Source organism: Peromyscus eremicus, chromosome 12 (assembly GCF_949786415.1).
Source record: "Peromyscus eremicus chromosome 12, PerEre_H2_v1, whole genome shotgun sequence".
Lineage (NCBI taxonomy): Eukaryota > Metazoa > Chordata > Mammalia > Rodentia > Cricetidae > Peromyscus > Peromyscus eremicus.
Genome location: NC_081428.1, coordinates 39,178,237 through 39,198,698, shown reverse-complemented (window position 1 = coordinate 39,198,698; position 20,462 = coordinate 39,178,237). Strand labels below are relative to the sequence as shown.

Genomic DNA, 20,462 nt, shown 5'->3' with positions numbered 1-20,462 from the left:
GCAGACAGAGAAGAAACTTTGATAATGGGGTAGACCCTAATGGGACACATTTTTGTCTTTGTCTATTTTCTGTTGCTATGACAGAACACCTGAGACTAGGCATTTTTATTAAATGTATTTACTTTATTAAAACAAGAGAGATATCTGGGCCCACGATTGTGGAGGCTTTGAAGTTCAGGACTAGGCAGGCACATCTGGAAAAGGCCTTATGCTGCACCACAGCGTGGCAAATGGGGTCGTGTGGCTGGCGCATATGTGAGGGTGGGAAGTTGGCATGTGCTCGAGAGAGCATAGAGCATGTATGTGAGAGAGCAAGCGACAGTGCTGGCCTGCTTTCTAAAAACCCACTAGGGTTTGCAGCTGAGTCTACCCTCCAACATACCCCCTGGAGAAACTGAACCTCATACTGGAACACAGGAGAGTCCAAAGTTGTTGGGAGTCAGAGTGAGGAGGAGTGCTTAGCAGATGAGTGGAGCCCATCTCCAGTGTCACCTTAAATGGTAAGTCAACACCATAACCGGTGGAGGCGGAGATAGTGGAAAAAGGAAACGGCCTGTTTTCTTTTCTTTTCTTTTTTAAATGCCTTTAATAATTCGTTTTCTCTACCTTTAAAGAAGGGTTTCATTCATCACTTGTGTTTTCTGCATTGGACCCACAATTAATACAGCTAGTCCTGGGTGAAATATGTCTTTAATAGTATTGCCTCCCCAAATCTCATCAAATGAAAGTGGAACTCTGAGCCAAACTCCATGGATGTCTCCTTCTTTGGGATGTGCTTTGAAGTGGTGGTGCTGTTTTGGAAACACCATTTAAGTGTTTTCTTCCAAACACTTTAGTAGACTGTGAGGAGTGACCGAGTATAGCAGGGCTCTGGCAACACTGGGTTTGGAAAGAAAAGCCCCTTTGCTTACCTCTTCATCCATCAGAGCTGAGTTTCCCTTCTATGTTTCGAGACCCCGCCCATTCCACTGCATGGAGAGCAGGGGTTGCTTCTCACTGGAATCATCAACTGTGCAGGGGTTGCTTCTCACTGGAATCATCAACTGTGCAGACTTGTCCTGTGACAAACGCCCACCTAAGCTGTGAGCTCCCTCGGATGAGGTGTGTAAATATCTGGACCCCCTTCTGTGGCTGACATCCGAGTCTTTTCTGCATGGCTGGTGGTTCCATGATGGGGCTGGCTACACTTCTGTGGATCTTTTATACTTTGGTGTTATTCCAGTCAGTCCTGGAGGCCGAGGGAGCCAGAATTTTCTTTGAACTGAGGGGCATAGCACAATGTTCTGTCAAACTGGGCACAGGTTCATCATTTAAAAGATTTTGTAATATTTCATGGAAATAGTTACCAAATGGCCCAGGGTTTGTCAAATTGGCTCCAATTATTTTTCAGGCAGAAAGGAAAAGGTTTATTGATCCATGCTAAAACACATACTTGGTATAAATAATTTTGTTAAGTAAAAGAACAGTTCTGTAAATAGATTTATTAATTCTCTGCTGAAGAATTATGGAGTGTGTGAAAACAATGGTTTATGTTTATGGACTGTGCTGGTTTACAGTCCCTAACAGTTTTCTTCATTCTTCATGCAAAGCTCCATTGATTCCTTCTTTCAGAATATGCTAATTGAATAATTACTGCTTTTCAGGCTTAAGGATGCATAAATGAACAAAGCCTGAACTCAAAGTGTGGCCAGGGCTAGCCTGAGCTCAGTTCACCAAGTCTTTCTATAGAGACTTGGAAATATTCTAAAAGGTGGGCTCACTTAGTTTCTGATAGTTACAGTTCCATAGATATTCTTTTTCTGCACAACTAATAAAAAGCTAGTAATCTAAATGACTTACTAAAATTACTAAACTGTGTTCATAACTTAGTAACCATTGTGAAGTTAGCATATCGCTAACACCTCTGCTCAGTCTTCCTCATGAATTCTTGACTACCGTGATCCTTTGCCACTGGATAACTGAGTGTTGGCCCCAGTGAGCAGCAAGCACCCTCAAATGTCTAGAAAAATGTCCCATTAGTGTTTCCCCAAAAGAGGACCCCCATCTTTCTTAAAATAGGTTTTGCATTTTGTCAATTGTGTGTTCAGGGCCTATGGATGCAGTCTTCCAAATCCATCTTATGTTTGTTCACAGTAGTAAACCACACCTAACTAGATTGTAGCATTAGCGTCTGTTGGACAATATATTCTGAAGATTTTTACAGTGATATTTGTGAATGAAGGTGGTGTATAATTTTCTTGGAAATATTTGTATTTTGGAATCTGTGATGCTTGTCTGTATTTATCTTTATTTCCTCCCTTATAGTCTGTCCTCCAATCTTCTAGAGCACATCCATTTTGGAATTAAGAAAATTGATAATGTTGCTAACATATGATTAGTACAATACAAATTAGTTACTAGCATATAATCTGTACAATTACAAATAAATTTAAGCAGCATGAAGTGCTCTGTGAATATAGCCACTGTGGTTTGCCTCTACCTAGTAAATGGGAAAAAAATGAAAAGTCCCTGGAGAAGTGTTTGCTTTGTCCCACTAATAGCCAGGCAAGATTGAATGTCAGCCTCCTAGAGAGGGACATTTGATTCAACATAAAACCAAGTTGTTAGAATAACAGGGAGGACAGAGGGAAAAAAAAGGAGGATGGGCAGGAAGAGATGAGAGATGAATGCATGAATGAATGAATGAATGAATGAATGTGTTTAAGCTCTTGACATGTTTTTTGAAGATCACCCTGGCTTACCTAGTGTTTGTGTAGACATACACACGGTAGAAGCTTTGCAGGACAGGAATACCTGCCACTGTGACAACATTCTGAGCAGGGCCTCTTGCAAGACTGGAGTTCTCTACTAGAAAGAGATCCAAATTTGAAAGTTAGAATTTAAATTGGGCAAATATAGTAGGATCATATCCTTTACTAAAAATAAGACAATATATGTCCATATATGTCTTCAATATTTGACTTCTTTAAATAGTAAATTCTCTTATCCTTTACCCTAGGGCATTTACAATATTAAGCAAATTAAATTAAACTGGGCTGTACCCATTTATAGGATTTACCACCAGAATTACAAATTTAAAGTAACTGTATCCTATATAAATTATTGTGCATTGAGATTTTAATTGTATACGCTCCCTAAATAATGAAATAATTACTTTTGGTAGAACATCTGCGAAGACCACAATGAGTGTATTCTCAGTCTGCTACAAATCCAAAATACAGACTGGAACGGAAATTGTGACTTTAGTGCTCTATCTTCCCATGTCTGTATCACCAACAGAGCATGAGCAATCTTGAAACACTGCAAGTTGGGAGTATTTAATGAGCAGTAAGAACGAATACACACACCTAGTGTTCCACTTCTGTTCCAGGTGTTGACACACTACCACAGCCTGTGCAAAACGACTGTGAACATAACCAAAACAAAACAAACAAAAAAAAACTGATTTTTAAATTGTTCCCATGACCATGTTGGATCCCGGACACTGTCCTTGGTGTATGTATTGCTCTAGTATTTCAAGTCCTTTTCAAAAAGCTACTAACCCGTAATTAGTCTGTCTTAAGGGAGTAATTAAATGTTAGCTCTAACTCTACCATGACGAGCAATTTAGTAAAGCTCATGTTTAGTAAACATGACCTCTGTGTTCTAGAAGGGCATTATTGAGACTTATTAAAGAGACATTTGAAGACTAGATTAAGATATTTATATAATTGTAGGGCCACATGTGAAACTAACATTGAGGGCCCTTGTTTCAAAAAAAAGGATTATCAATAGTGAGTAAACCTCCTCCTCCCACAGTCTCCGACATGATTTTGTCATGTGTTATTTGCTAATTAATGTAATTCTAAAGAATGAAAACTATAAATTATAGTACATGGGCCTTTGACCTCAGTGACAGTGCATGATGCCCATTTTTAGTGTGAATTCCAGAACCTTTACATCTCAACAGCAGGGCTGGAAGTGTGTTTTCTAAGCAAAATTAAGGAAAAGCTGCACAAAATGTCTCCACTTTTATTCACCTTTGACACAGGCTTGCATATTCTGTGGATGCTCTTTTTAACTTATGAATGAGGGGGTACTTAAAGAGAATGGAATTGTCCTGTCTTTCCCTTTTCTTCCGTGTTGGCTAGCACAGCAAAAACGGGCAGAAAGAGGTTCCCTGCTGGTTTGTGTTTCTTTAACCCCCCACCTATTTCTCAAGGAAGCAAGCTCTGGCTTGAGTGGCCAATGTGTCATGTTGGGGCTCTCAGTGACTCCCTCTACATCATCTTTCTTAGTGGTAAGATTTGCTTGCCCTCTTCTATTGTGTGTGTGGTGTATGTCCACATGTGTACGCAGGCATGCTGGCCTGTGCATGTTCATGTGGAAGCCAGAACTCTGTCTGGTACCTTCTACTATTTTACCCCTTAGTTTTTGAGACAGCGTCTCACGGAACCTGGAGCTTGCTGCACTTGGAATGCTTTATGTAAAGAGGGAGGCAGAAACCCATAGACAATTGTTATTATTTCTGGCTCCATTTGTTCTCAAGCATGCCCCATCATCCCATGAGACTTAATTTTACAAAATGAAGTTCAAAGATCAAAGTGATAAAACTTTCAGGGGTTTGGTGAGATGACTCAGGAGGTTAATGTGATTTTTCCTTAAGCCCTATGACCTGAGTTTGATCCCTGGAACCCACATGGTGGAGAGAATTGACTTCCACAAGTTGTCCTTTGTCTTCCACACACATGTGTATGCACCCACCCACATACACATACACAAAAGAAGTAAAAAAAAAATAAGAATTTCCAGATGGTGATAGGAACCAAACATGGGATCCCTGTGAAGGGTGCAACTGTTGCATACCCGTGAAGCTGACCATGACTCAGTGATCTCACTATTATGTGACATAATTGCACAGAATATGCAGGATCAGCATGACATGTCATTAGTGTATACATTTATTAACAGTTATTTTACACACAGAAAGCATGTATTATATAGTTGGACATCTATATTGTCCTACTACCCTAATAAACTCACCCAATGGTGGTTATACTCCTATTATTGAATCTGGGTTGAGCATTTCTTATGGGAGTTTTAAATAAGCAAGATACACTTTCCAACCCATAGGGCTCTGGGAAGCTTGAGCACACCTTATCTGTGTTCATGAGGTCATATGGCCATGTATTCATCTGGTCATGAGGCAGCTGTGCACCAGACACAGCCCTGAGGTGAGTTCCAAAGATTGCCGGGGTTCCTTACCTCAGTAACTAAGCAGATTATAGCACACGGGGAAACGCCAGCCATGTAAACGAAGTTAGCTCCTTAAAACCTTGGGTAAGAAGGCCTCTTCTATAGCCACAAAGGGGAAATGTAAATACAGAATAAAAATAAAAATGTCTACCTGAGCAAGTAGTGCTGAACTCTGGTTGACTTAGCAGCTAAGTCAAATTTGATGACTAAGAACCCCCAGGTCTCAAAGCTTCTGAAGAAATATTGGGATAATAACTCATCAACCAGTTCAATACAATCTATTGGTAGAATACTACTTTTCAAGTGTTTTTTTTTTTGTTTGTTTATATATGTTTTACCAATCAATCATCTTGGATATACTAGTTTTTAAAAAGGCTATTTCATTAATTACTCAGTCCTTATTGAATAAGCTCACATCTCTTAGCTTTAATATTGCTTCTCAGCCTTTTATCTAAGTATAGTATCTTATATGGTTTAACATAATTTTACTTACATAATTTAAGATCTAAATATTTTTAAGGATTGTTTCTTCTATTTCACTGATACATTGCAGTGGCTGGCACCATACTTATGCATCTAGGGCAGCAAAATAGGACTCAGTAGAGTATAAGAAAAGATGTGAAATTGGGGATGGACATAGGCTGAATCCAGGAGTTGTTGGTGGAAGAAGTAGGGGCTAAATATTATTAAAATAAATTGTACACATGTTTGAATTTTTCAAAGAATTAATAAATATATCTGACTGATGTGATGACTTGGAGGTTAAGAGCACTTGCTACTCTTACAGAGGACTGGGGTTTGGTTCCCAGCATCCATATGGTAACTCACAACCACCTGTAACTACAGTTCTAGGAGATGAGATGCCTTCTTTTGACCTCTGAGGACCCTAGGAAAGCATGTGGTGTATATACTTACATGCAGGTGTGTGTGTAAATGAGTGTGTGGGTATAGTATAAAATTTAGAAAGGCTTTCAAGAGGGTAACAGTAGATGATGTGGAAAGAAGAGGTACAGGCAGAAGGACACAGGAGTCATGAGAGATGATAGAAAGCTATTTTTTTTCCCTAGTTTCAACTTGCAGATTTTTTTCCATCTTTAGTGCTGTATAAGAATGTACTGGATAGCGAAAGTGTAAAACCCTAAGCAAAGCCACATAGTTTCAGAATGGACATTCTGATGGTATAGACATTCATTGGGACGCATAGGGTTTGGGACTGGGCAGGGATTTTGAGTGGTTTTTTTTAAACTAGCTGTGTGATGTTTTCATTTGTGAGTTAATAAGAATAAAGTGATTTTACTTAAAAAACAAAGTCTGTGTAGCGTGTGCTTTTTAAAGACCTCTTCCCCACCCATGCCCATTTGGGTTTGAAAATATGGATCTAATTTCCATTTCTAAAACTTAATGGGCTTTTTAGAAAGTATTAATTTTCCAGCTCTTGAGTCTTCTTATTCACTGATACCGGGGTCAGGGAGAGTTTAACACCAGGAAATGTTCATTTAGGACATGGGTGCACTAACTCCCAAGCTGGTTCTGAGAGGATGTTGCTGAAAGATAATGTGGTGTTTTGTTTGTTTTTTTTTTTCAGATGCAGAGCCGAAGTATCTGATAGTCGTGCGACCCGCTCCTCCTCCCAGCCAGAAGAAGTCATGTTCAGGTACAGTCGTTGCACTGCATTTTCTTGAAGTTAACTATGCTCTATGCAACTTCATCTTCCACTACACGCCAGAGACGAAATGCCTTGGGAATATCTTAGCAATGTAGGAATAGATGGTTTCAGTCCTGAGTCTGCAGCTTTCCCTGCTGGACAAGCAGCATAGCCTGGTCTTAGACACTACTCTCAGCATAAGGTGGCATTGCTACTTCTTGTGACTGTCTAAGCTGAAGTTTAGACAGTTAACACACTCTCTTTGCCTTGGTTAATGGGAGGGGTAAGTGAATTAACACAGCTTCTGGCCTGTGATAAGTGTCATTTTGGCTAATTCCTGCTAGCCTGTTTCTATTGTGTAAGGGTGACCTCTTGCCCACTCTTGGCCTTTCAGATTTTAAAGACAAAGCTTTATAACTAACTTTGGCTTAAGGAAGCCATTTATGTTTGGAAAGGATAACTCATTTGTGTATATACTGAAGGGATTGGCACTTTAGTTTTATTTACTCTGTGTCTCTCCTTTCTGGACTTCCCTCCGACCAGGAAGGCTGGAGACAGAAAATGGATAACTTACATATCAATAAGAGTAAAACTTCAACATGACTGCGATACTGTTGCCAACTTGACAGGAGCTTAAATTGCCTTGGAAACATCTCTTGGCACACCTGTTAGAGATTACTTAGCCTCTGGGTGTGTCTGTGAGGGCGTATGTCAGTTAGGTTAATTGAGAATGGAAAGACCTAACAGTGGGCAGTATGGTCCCCTGAGCTTCTGTCCTGGACCACATAAAAGGAAGAGAGTGCATGAATCCATCGCTCTGCCTCTTGGTTGTGGATGTGCCCCAATCAGCAATCAGCTATTTCAAGCTCATGCTGCCTCAGCTTCTCTGCTATGAATGGTTACCCTTGAATCGTGAGCCAAAATAAACCCTTTCTCCTTTAAGATGCTCTTACTGGGGTATTTAACCACAGCAACAGGAGAAAAATACTAAAGACAAAAGACTAAAAGCTTGCCATGTCTAATTAGTAAGACTTCATCTGAGTATTGCTCTGAAGGAAAATGTTGTGTCCTCTAACGGAGCGTTCATATTCCTTCCTGTGGACAGTATTGACCACAGAGTTCTACTTTGCTTTTTTTCTGGTATGAACTCTTCTCCACTCAATGATTCCCTAACCACTTTCATCTTTTGAGTAACCCTGGATGCCACACAGAAAAGCATCTTTGTGTTTGTTTTGCTTCTCTGGAGGGATAAGAGGGGAGGAATAGCATTTGATACTTCTGTCACACTGAGCATAGGTGCCTTGGTCACTCTGAATTTGTACTCAATGAATTAGCACAGGGCTGGTCACCAGAACTCAGCTTCCAGTACCCTTCTCTCCTTTTCTTACACTTCCGTTATTTCTTTTACAAGTAGCATTGAATGATCAAGCATTCTGAGAAATAAAAAAAATACACATTCCATCCCCCCTTCCGCCTCTTACCTGAAACAAAGGGGAAAACTCAGTATCAAGACAGTGCTTGAAACTTTTGAACAACAAGGTCAAACGTGACTGTGGTGTCCTAGAATGTGATTTCATTTGGCTAGTCACTGACCTGTTTGTTCATGTAACCCTGATCATATAAATAAAAATTTATAAGGAAAATCAGACCACTGGGGCTTTTGTGGCTCAAGTAATAATTCCTACCTTCATTTTATTTCAAGGTTGCTGACGCTGGCCTTGGAGATTATTTCTCACTTCCTCATTCCTAGCTCAGGAAGTTGTATCATCCTGCTCAGCATGAGATAGTTCCACCTTTCCTCTCGGGCAGTGGATATAGTTTCTGGTTTTGTTTTCTGCATCTGGGAGAGATGTGGTGACTAATGGAATCACTTCCATTTGTTTTACATTTGCATCTGCCACATAGAGTCTAATTAGCTAATCTTTTTCATATTAAAATCGCCAAGTTAGTGACATAATTGTTTGATTATGCAACCTTAGCATCTCTTGGGGAATGAAATATACATTTTTCATCTCTAAAGCTGCATTTCATCTCCTCATACACTGTGAGTTGAGCCAAGGATTCACTACAAAGGAAACTAGAAAATAATCAAGGAAATCCAAATATGAGTTTTTACCTTGCATTCTATGTAATGTTGTATTACATTCATGACAGTCAACTCAGAAACAGAAAGATTAGTGTAATCACCTCAGTGTTTGTTTCCAAGCTGTATGTGCCCCCTACTTTCAATCAAGAGTCTCCTATCTATTTCTTGGAGGCCAAATGTAGACCACTCAAATCACCATCTGCAAGACATGATGGCAGGCGCATCTGAAAAGGTTTATAGAGAGGAGTACATGCCTGTCTGCAGCCAACAACTATTATGATATTCATAAATTACTTTAGACATCATTAAGAGGTCAATTTTCCTAGTTAACTTTCTAATGTTATGTTACTATGTCAAACACCCAAGATAATCTTAGTTTTAGAAGGTTGATTCTGTAACCATGGACCCCATTCTTTAGGGTTATGGTGAGACATCATGGCAGGAAGGCATTAATGCTCATCTTATCAGAATTCAAAAAGTGAGAAAGAAGAGGAGACTGGGATTCCATAATCCCCCTTTCAGGGTATACCCCAGAGATCTTAAACCCTTCCCATTATGGCTTATTTCTTGTAGTAACTCCCAGTAAGAGCATGGGATGAAAACCAGGCCTTTAGCATTGTGACACTCATTCAAATCATAGAACCATATGTAGTAAAAAATTTTACTATATATTTTCTAAAAGTTGAAGAGGGTGTTTGTTACTTTACCATAAGTAAATGCCAGATGCTTAAGGATATAGATTTACTCTGCTTTGAATATTACACAATGTATGCAGATATTGAAAGATATGGCACCCCATAAATAAGCCAGCTGCATTAGGATGAGGCCTTTTTATACCACTGGGTTGTATAAATCCTGGGTTCAGAGGCTTTCTTCCTGGAGTTATAATTGACAGGCCTTAAAGGAACAGACATGACAGTTTTCAAGAGCGTTTGTGTCAAATAGTCACCATCACACTCACTTATGGGGTCCTGTCTTACACACTTTACTAAAGGTCCTAGGCGCTGTGCTGTATTGTTCCAAGCCCACTAGACTGAGAATACAGAAGTCCTTCCTGTAATAGACACAATATGCCCAGTCTCATGAAGCAAAGAGGAAACTCAGTAGGGATGCAGTTTTATGAGACTTATTTTTTCTTTTGAATTTTGATTTTATTTCCCTGGTTGAACCTGTATCCAAGGTTCTTCCTTTTCCTGTCTTCTCATTTCTATAGTTTCAAATAATTTTTAAAATTGAAATGCCTACCCCACACCCTTATGCCCTTGTGCTTGAAAAGACTCTATACTCATTCACTAGCATAACTTGTGGTATTCCCCAAATTCTATTAGTACTTGCAGAACAACTGTGCTTCCTGTATTATTCCCACCTTACCAGTGTTATTTCAAATGTGTGTGTATCTCCATTTGTGTGCTTACTGTAAGCATAGGCCTATTACAATATCATATCAAGGGAGTTTACACTGTAAGGTAAGATTTTTTTTAAAATATGACATACAACTTCCATAATAATGTCATGTTCTCTTTGGGGGGTGTTAATTCAGTCTAGAACAGTGGTTCTCGACCTTCCTAATGCTGCAACCCTTTAATACAGTTCCACAAGATGTAATGACCCCCAATCATAAAGATATTTTGTTGTTACATCAGAACTGTAATTTTGCTACTGTTATAAATTGTAATGTAAATATCTGATATGCAGGATATCTGATTTGTGACCCCCAAAGGGCTCATGACCCACAGGTTGAGAACCACTGGTCTAAAAGGCACATTTTAAATTTGTCTGTGAAAGAAATAAAGCAAATGGAATGTGTATATACACAGAGATGTAAGTATGTGTCTGGGTGTTTACTTCACTAATCATAGCCAACACCTGCATAACTACGTGACTCACAGGAAAACTAAAGCCTGGGTATCATCACATATGGTTTATATATGTGTGTGTGTGTGTGTGTGTGTGTGTGTGTGCACATATATATACACAAAAACATGTACATACACACACATGTACATATATAAACATGCACACCCAAGATCAATAAAGCATTTCCTTTGATGTTTAAATTCATGGAATAAAAATCAGTCTTGTGGGCTATATGAAAAGGCATGAAATTCTCGAAGAATTTATAAAAATTATGATTTTACAAAGCACTCTCATGAAGCCCAGAAATGACTCAGAAAAATATCTTGACATGATAAAAGCTAAAACAAAAAGGAAAGGGATATTGTTTTACCAAGTCTTCTTTGTGTGTGCATTTTACTCAAAACATCAATTAAAAGGTACTGCGTCCTCACCGCAGCTCCCAATGACACTAAGATGAATGAAGAGGTGTTGGAGAGGCAGGAAAGATGGAAGAGTGAAGTGGGTTTTTTTGTTTGTTTGTTTTTAATTTTCTTTTTTTGGGGAGATGCTATGGAGGGACTAGGATTGGGTTGCATGATGTGAAATTGCCAAAGAATCAATAAAAAAATTATGCTACAATAAAGATACTGTGTCTGGAGCTAACTGTGCTGTCTCCCCAGGCAAATCTCGCTCTCGAAAACCTCTCCAGCTCGTGGTTGGTACATTGTCGCCAAGCTCAGTCTTCCTGTCCTGGGGTTTCCTCATCAATCCGCACCACGACTGGACGTTGCCAAGTCACTGTCCCAATGACAGGTAATTCCCCATAATGGAAATTATTTTTCACTACTTTTGATAGTATTGACACATGCTTAGAAAAACGTACAAACTTTTGGACCCTTAGCATTTACTTAACACCTATTGGCCATATAATTGTTCTAGGTATTTGGGGTACATAGATATCTAGTACAGGGACCCTGCCATTGACAGAGCTGGGATCTATCTGAGTAGAAAACATGTTTGTATGAGCAAACACTAAGGGAAGGAGCAAATACCAAATGGGCAGTGTCATGCAGAATGGGCAGTATCAATTATGCAGAGGGCACGGAGGCATGAACTAAAAATCATATCTATCTATATATCTATATCTATATAATATATATAATATTATAAATAATATATATAATATTTATATAGATATAAATATATAAAGATCATAAAGATATACTGTGTGTGTTTGTGTGTGTGCATGCATGTGTATGTATCCTTTCAAATAATTAGAAATATTCCTTATTTTACTCACTACTAAGCCCATGTCTTATTTTGCTTGATTGATTCTTGAAAGTACTTATTTTTAATAATAATTGCAATTGCTATAGATGCCATTTCTAAAAAAAATAAATAAACACATTGAGATAGGCTCCTACTCTGAGACTCAGGTGACCTTGAGCTCACTGATCTTCCTGTCTCCACCTCTCAAGTATTGATCTTTGATCTGATAACTCAGGAGTGTTTGAAGTAGAAGTCCTTGAAGCGTGGTCTCAAATCAAACTGCATCACTGTTGCCATCACTGGGGAACATGTAACATGCAAACTGAAGGTTCCTCCATCCCCAGACTTCACTGGGTCAGAAATTGAACGTGGGTCTCAACCATTTGTGTTTCAACAAGAATTCTCGATGATTCTGCTGTCCACTGATGTTGAGGAAAACTGGCTTAGGAAACTAGATGTGCACACATGGGAGAATCAAGCAGAGGTGGAGCAGAGAGGTTGTGTTTGGCAGAACAATTAACAGTCATGTTTTCAGATAACTGCAGTTCATTTATCCTTCAACCCAACACAATCTTTGGCTCTGTCTGAAATGAGCAGTGAGTTAAACACTGAACCATGATCCTAAATGGCTTATGCAGGGTTTTTGCTTCTCATAAATATTTACTACATAAGTATCGAAATTCAAAAGTTATAACTGCATAAGTTTGCAAAAATCTCAAGCTTCGAGACATTTAAAAAGGGCGTTTGGTAGTTCTTGTTTCAAATACACTAGAAATTATTTCAAATTTGAGAAAAGTTGCATTCCTACTTTAAAATAAAAATGTGAGGTATAATTTAAACGTAGTAAAATCTATAAAACTTGTACAGTTTGAGGTATAACTTTTGATATATTTTATAACATTAAGAAATAGAAAAGAGTATCTTATTCTCTGTACCTTGGGCAGTTGTTGGCATCTGTGTTAATCACCTACTGCAAATAGATGTTTCTTTGAGGGTTGAGAGATGCACTCATCTATGGGTATAAGGATACATCATTAGGAGTCTGTTACTACTATGTCCATTTAGCAACATTCTAGTAATAGGCTCTTGCTGAGGGCCTATGACCTATCTAGCCCAAAGTTCTTGGCCTAGCAATGGTACCAGGTATGGGTTTCATCCTGTGGTATGAGACTTAAGTCCATCAGAAAGTGGTTGGTTATTTCCATGATGTTCATTTCACAATTTCACTGGTGAGTGTATTTTGCAAGGCTAGTCATTGTTGTAGCTCTCAAGGATCACAGCTGGGTAAGATGATGATTTTTTTTCCCCTCTGGTAGAATGCACAGCACCTTCAAGCACTATGAAAGCTAGCCAGTAGGGATGAAACTTCCAGATCAGGAATGGTTTGATTTCTCTTTGGTCTATGACTCTTATTGTCAAGTTCTGAAGGGTAACAAAGACCAATGGCAATAGCCTAGAGTGTTTGGGTGTCTATGGGAGCTCATTGGCCAACATCCAAAAGAAGAAATTCTTTCCTTGCACTGGGATTTTTATCTATTAGCTTGTGATGTCTAGTAACGTTGTTGGCCTGTAGGTAGGAAGTGAGGACCTATTGGAGGAGGGAGTGAGTATGATCAAAACATAGCGTATGAAATTCTAAAAGAAGAAGAAGGAGAAGAAGGAGAAGAAGGAGAAGAAGGAGAAGAAGAAGAAGGAGAAGAAGAAGAAGAAGAAGAAGAAGAAGAAGAAGAAGAAGAAGAAGAAGAAACAAAGAAATAGAATTCCAGAAAGTACCCTCTCCCAGAAACATCCCTCGATTGGATTTTTATCACTATAGATTAATTTTGCCTCCTATAAAATCTGTATAAATGGAGTCACATTGCGTGGGAGAGGTGGTCTGTCTTCATTCCTTCAGCATGTTTTTAAATTTCATTTCTAACATTTCAGGTGTCAAAAGTCTACTTTTTTTTTTATTTCTGAGTAGCATTCCAGTATGTAAATATTCTAGTTTATTATATATTCTGCTGGTAGGTACAAGAATTGTATTGATGAGGCTGTAGAGATGGCTCAATGGTTAAGAGCTCACTGGCCACTCTTCCAGAGGACCAGCTTTCAACTCCCAGTACCCACATGGCAGTTGACAACCATCTTGCCTCCAGTTCTACAGGATATACCAACTTTTTTTGTCCTTTGAGGGCACTGCACACATAGACCCACATATGTACATACAGGCAAAATACCAATGCACATAAAAAAATAAAATAAAATAAAACTGTGTTGTGATTGTTTTTATGTCTATTGCTTCTATAAACATTTTCATACAAGACTTTGAGTATAATACCTAGTCTCTTGGGAGGAACGTGCCTCCAATGGGAGTTGCTGCATTGCAGGAGTGCATGCAGGATGTATAGGAGTGCATGCAGGATGTATATTGAACTGTCTCTCTGGCTTCATCTACATACCCTTAAGCAGGCTGTGAGAGCTCTGCTTGCTGTAAACCCCCTTCAGTGTTTTGTGTTGTGACATGTTTTTTAAATTTTTTTTTATTTTATAATTTAATTTAATTTTACATATCAGCCACGGATTCCCCTGTCCTCCCCCCTCCCCCCATTCCCATCTCCTCCAGGGCAAGGACTCCCCTGGGGAATTCAGCTCCACCTGGTAGGTCCAGTCCCCTCCTCCCAGGCTGAGCCAAGTGTCCCTGCATAGGCCCCAGGTTCCAAACAGCCAGCTCATGCACTGAGGACAGGTCCCGGTCCCACTGCCTGGATGCCTCCCAAACAGATCAAGCTAATCAACTGTCTCACTTATCCAGAGGGTCTGATCCAGTTGGGGGCTCCTCAGCTATTGGTTCATAGTTCATGTGTTTCCACTAGTTTGGCTATTTTTCCCTGTGCTTTCTCCAATCTTGGTCTCAACAATTCTCGCTCATACAATCCCTCCTCTTTCTCGCCAACTGGACTCCTGGAGCTCCACCTGGGGCCTGGCCGTGGATCTCGGCATCTGCTTCCATCAGTCATTGGATGAGGTTTCTAGCATGACAGTTAGGGTGTTTGGCCATCCTATCACAAGAGTAGGTCAGTTTGGGCTTTCTCTCGACCATTGCCAGTAGTCTATTGTGGAGGTATCTTTGTGGATTTCTGTATACAATTGTGACATGTTTTAATTGTAGCTCTTCTAGAGTAGTGTTGACCCATTACACTTAACACACACTTCCCTTGCTCTGAGGATAGCTGAGATTTTGGGCTGTGAGAATATTTTTGTAGGGTTTTATTCTTGTTTAAACTGAATTGGAATGAAAAGCCTTTTAAAGTCTTTGCAAGTTCTCAAAAGTACCTTTTAAATTACTTTGATTGGGAAATCTAAGCTGAAAAGGAATGAAATCAAATTTTCCTTCCTGTGTCCATGGTCCTCAAGGAATAAAATACTTGGAAGAAAGCATGTGGATGATTATTTCCCAAACTTTTTTTAAATTAATTTTTAAATGTTTCAAAAAATCTGAAATATTTCTTATTTCACCCACCACTAAGTCCATGACTTATTTTACTTGGAAAATACTCTTGAAAGTGCATATTTGTTTTATGATAATTCCAGGTTTTTAGTGGAGTAGTTCAGTATGCCAACACTGGGAAAATAATGTGCTGGTTGAGTTGCCCACACCCCCCAAAAAACCCCAAACCAAAACAACAAAAAAAAAGGAAGAGAATAGGAGGAATGAGGGGAGAATCAGAAAAAGAGGAAGGGAATGTGATAGTCTTAGAGCAAAATGCAGTTTGATTTTAATGGTTGCTCAGCTGGCCTGATGAATCCTTGAGGGGGGATGTGTTCCACCAAGGTCAATAGCAGCCAGGGGAATTCTTGGAGCATGTGTAGTAAGTACCTTCCAGTGCCTTGTGACTTTCCTTTATTTATGCTTGAGTAATGCTGACCTTTTCATGAAGAATTTATCTACTCTTGGCTCTGATGGACACGGGTTGCCATTGTTGGCAGCACAGATGGACAGAGCATTTAGAGGATGTCGGAGCACATGGCTGAGAGCTAGGTCATAGACGCTGAGACTTCTGACTCAGATCATAAATACATCTCGGCCTTACCCTGGCTCACCAGTTCTGGCCCTGCCCATTACCTTAAATAGATGTAGTCATGTATATCAAATTACAGTATTAAAATTCTGCTTTGAGTAAAGTGTTCAAAGGATTCAGTATCATCTCAAAATGATTGTATCTTTTCAAGTCTGAGTTGGAAAAATAGGGACCTGTTAAGATAGGACTTGGAGAAGAATTAGAGAGTCGTGGCTGAAAAGGACCATTTTAAGTACTTGTAGATTCTGCTTTTCTAGGCAACTCTGCTCCCAAGTCGGCACAGTTAGTAATGAGCTGACATTCTAAAGCTTTTGTCATGTTTGAGAAAAACGAGCAGTGCTGATTTAAAAGCACCAAAAATACTGTACCCATTGTAAACACCCAAATGCCTCTACCAGAACTGCACATAATTAGAAACAGGCCTGGAGAAATCTACCCTCATATAGTCTTGCTGCTTTTTTTTTTTATGAGGTTAGACCAATCCAATGGGTTAGAATAAGCAATAACAGCTAAAGGGAATGATTAGGTCTTGAAAATTAGAAGACTAACATAGCTGAGATTTTCTTTCAGCCATTCCTTCTTGAAAAACCACTGGAATCTGGCTGCCCTTGGATTGCCACAGAAACAAAAATGGGGTTGCTTTAAACCAATGAACCTTCTGTAAAGACTGATTTATAAAAACCGTTTCACACTGGTTTCTAGAAACCTCCATTATTAACCTACTGGACAAGTTGCTTCCTTGACTTTGGGCTTTCCATACCAAAGCTTTGACTTAGTAAGTTTCCGGTGAGGACCTCGTGTTCTGCTGTGCACTTGGATGTATTCATGGGCTGTTGCTCTGGCTTTGCGGCCCATTTCTAGCCCTGCTTTCACACACAGTTTGTCTAGGTCTTCCAAGATTTCGGGTCCTTCCCCCGTTGGAAAATAGATGTGTTTCGTTTATGGTTGTGTGCACAGTGTTCTTTGAATGGAAGAAGGGAACATTTGTTGTCAGTCTAAGACCAAAAGAGAACTTTCCAAGCTGACATAGAGGAAGGATATGTTTTTTTTTTTTTTAGCCAAAATTTGATTTAATATTGATTGCTGCTTTGTCCTTGCCATTCTCTTAGCTTGTCAAGGTTTTCAAGATTGCTTCTTCAGCTTTATAATTTATTTGTCTAACATTTTCATGTTCTTTTTGTTTAGTATAGAATTAGCATTCTAGTTTTTGATTATTCAAGAGGGATGTTTACTTTTATTATTATAATTTTTTTCTTCTAGACTTCCTAAGAAGTAGGCTTTTCCCCGTCTGTGAATTCTCACTTATTAAACCTGGAGCCTTGTTACTCTCTTGCTTTGAAATATAGTGCTTTGTGAGAGTAGGGATTATGTCCCCAGGCTGGTAGTAAACCGGAACTAAATGGTTAAGCAGGGAACTGTCCTCATTTTCTGGTATGTTATTATTACCTCAGAATCAACCTGACAAAATTGAACTGATACCCTTTTTCTGGAAATCTCACTTCCCTTATTACTTTGGAATATATTGAAATTCTCCTTACACCCTAACTTCATTTACTTTTTGTATTTCATTTTCTCTAGTGTCTAAAGGTCCCAAATCTTACTGGTTTTGCTTGGGAGAAGTACTCAATATTTATGTCCTTATCTTTTTCTTCTCTATTCCCAACTAAAGCACTTCTTTGTACTCCACATTGTGATAGTAGCACATTGGCCATGTTCCCTGGATCTGTTCATGCCTTACTCCACCTACACACCTACAGTAATGCTAAGGAAATCTAGACTGATCACTGTCAGCTTACTCCTGCACCCCAATTTCATCGTTACCTCTGTTCACATCTCTCTCCTCCCAGGATCACATTTCTGACTTCTGCACTCCTGATTCCATTTCTTCCCACATCCTTTAAGCCTTTGGCTCCTTGATGGTCCGTCTCTTCTCTTTCGACCACCCTTTCAATGCAGCTGGTATCCTGCCTCCTGTGTGCAAACAGACTCAAGGTTTCCATAGCCACATCATCCCTAAGAAAACTTCTCTTGATCCTGTTCTGTCTTCCACACTTCTTTTTGATCTCTTTCCTTAATCTTCAAGGCGATTCCTATGTTCTTGATTTTTACAGCATCTCCATCCATTTTTTACTGGCTCACAATCCCCTTCCCTCTGTTTCACTGAGATGTGTTTGTCATCAATGATCTAATAATTACTAACTAAACCAGTAGAATTTTCTAAATTATTATCTTCTCTATAGAGTTATTGGCCAGATGATCAGCTTAAAAATTACCACAAGCATTCAAAGATAATATACTAAATGCTTTGTAAGAACAGAAAAGATTGGATTGCCACAGAAACACAAATGGGGTTGCTTTAAACCAATGAACCTTCTGTAAAGACTGATTTATAAAAACCGTTTCACATTGGTTTCTAGAAACCTCCATTATCCCATACAGAGAACCTACTGGACAAGTTGCTTCCTTGACTTTGGGCTTTCCATACCAAAGCTTTGACTTAGTAAGTTTCCGGTGAGGACCTCGTGTTCTGCTGTGCACTTGGATGTATTCATGGGCTGTTGCTCTGGCTTTGCGGCCCATTTCTAGCCCTGCTTTCACACACAGTTTGTCTAGGTCTTCCAAGATTTCGGGTCCTTCCCCCGTTGGAAAATAGATGTGTTTCGTTTATGGTTGTGTGCACAGTGTTCTTTGAATGGAAGAAGGGAACATTTGTTGTCAGTCTAAGACCAAAAGAGAACTCTTTTGGTCATGAGAAATAATGTGAGGAAGAATACATGGGTCTGAAAAAAGATTAGACATGAAGGAGTAAGGGACTCAGAAGAAGGAGGCTTAGTTCATTCATTGTATTTTATCATTAGAAGATTCAGTCTGTTAAAGATGGCACACAACAGAGTATAATGGTACATGGATATTTTTATTATTAAGAAGGTGGAAAAAAGTAGATTATGCTTGTAGTGAAACACATTGACAGGGTTCAGAGAGCATTCATTTTATTGTTGCTTTGGTAGATCTCAAAACACCTGCACAGCTTCCTTGGGAGATCAAAGGAAAGGTTGATGTGCTTACAAAGTAAGAATGTGGTATAAATTACGAGGAAGTCTACTCTCCTGACATTAGAGTAAAGGAAGGTGAGATACTGAGAGGATGGAGTGACTCTCAGTGGCTCCAGTCACTAGGAAGCAAGGACATTAACAAATGGGGTGCTGGGAAAAATCTTTTGGTACAAGGATGGGGAAAATATACAGTGCCCATGTTTGGGGGAATACAGTTGTGTCAAATGCAAGTCTTCCTGAAAAAGTGTAAGTCCATAAAGTGGCCAATGATGGGAGAGTTTGAGAGGAATAAACTAATTATGATGTTCTTCCCTTTCCTTCTAATTATAGTTCACTGCCCGCCACTACATCACAAATTTAGTTTTTGCCTTAGGGAGAGTTTTAGAATAGAATATCTAATCTGTTGCTGAAGTAAACTTCTATAAACAGAGTCTCAAAAGGTGTTTAGTACAAAACCTCTTGAGAAAGTTTATTTGTACAAAGGAACAGCTTCCCTGAGGTCATGCTGTTGTTGGTAGTGGACTAATGGTCAAGCCACTACCTACTCTTTAAGGCACTATTTTTTTTTAAAGAGGCTTTCACTGTGTAGCCCAGGATAGCCTTGCATTCACGATCTTCCCAGGTTAGTGCTTTGATTGCAAGTGAGCATCACCATGCTCCAGCTCGCGCTCTCTATTTTAAAAAGACCCAGAGCCTCTCTATATGGTTGTGCTCAAAATTACTAGCAAAAACTCACACAATCAACATTTGATCCTGAACATTCTCAGACAATGAGGAGAATGTTCACTATGTATAGAATATGGTGAATATACAGTAAAAACAAGTTTAAAAGACTTAAACAATACTAAATTGACTACTCTCTGATTATGGGTCATTTTATGTTTATTTTCATTTACTTTTGCCAAGCACCACAGCAGAAAGAGAATTCAGGGTAGACCAGAAGTATAGCTTGGGACTCAGAAAAGAGGATGAAGGGTTTGATTATCCAGCCCTAGCTGCTCTGGGGCCTCTTCTGACTCTGTAAGGTCTTGCTTTACTAAGATTTTATCAACAGACTAGCTGGAGTCAACAAGTAAGAATCACAGATCTTCTGTAATACAAGCAAGTTTTTATTGTATTTTGCCTTAACGTGTGACAATTTTAGGGAAATGGTTTATTTTGTTGAGTGACCCTAAGGAAAAATTGCAAAATAGAATTGTAGACCCAATAGCTTAAATTGGTCTTTGCTGATGGTTGAAATACTGCATTGAGCGCACTCTAATTTTAAAATGACCTAA

The 20,462-nt window shown here is 39.2% G+C and overlaps 1 protein-coding gene across 2 annotated transcripts in view; it reads left to right on the top strand.

Moving 5' to 3' along the window:
- Abi3bp (ABI family member 3 binding protein) overlaps nucleotides 1–20,462 on the top strand; it is a 204,124-nt gene that overhangs the window by 65,941 nt on the left and 117,721 nt on the right. For both annotated transcript variants that reach the window (XM_059277441.1, XM_059277442.1), the window contains exons 3-4: nucleotides 6,821–6,889; nucleotides 11,483–11,615. In XM_059277441.1, the coding sequence (XP_059133424.1) occupies nucleotides 6,821–6,889; nucleotides 11,483–11,615 (202 nt within the window). The remainder of the gene's footprint in view (nucleotides 1–6,820; nucleotides 6,890–11,482; nucleotides 11,616–20,462) is intronic.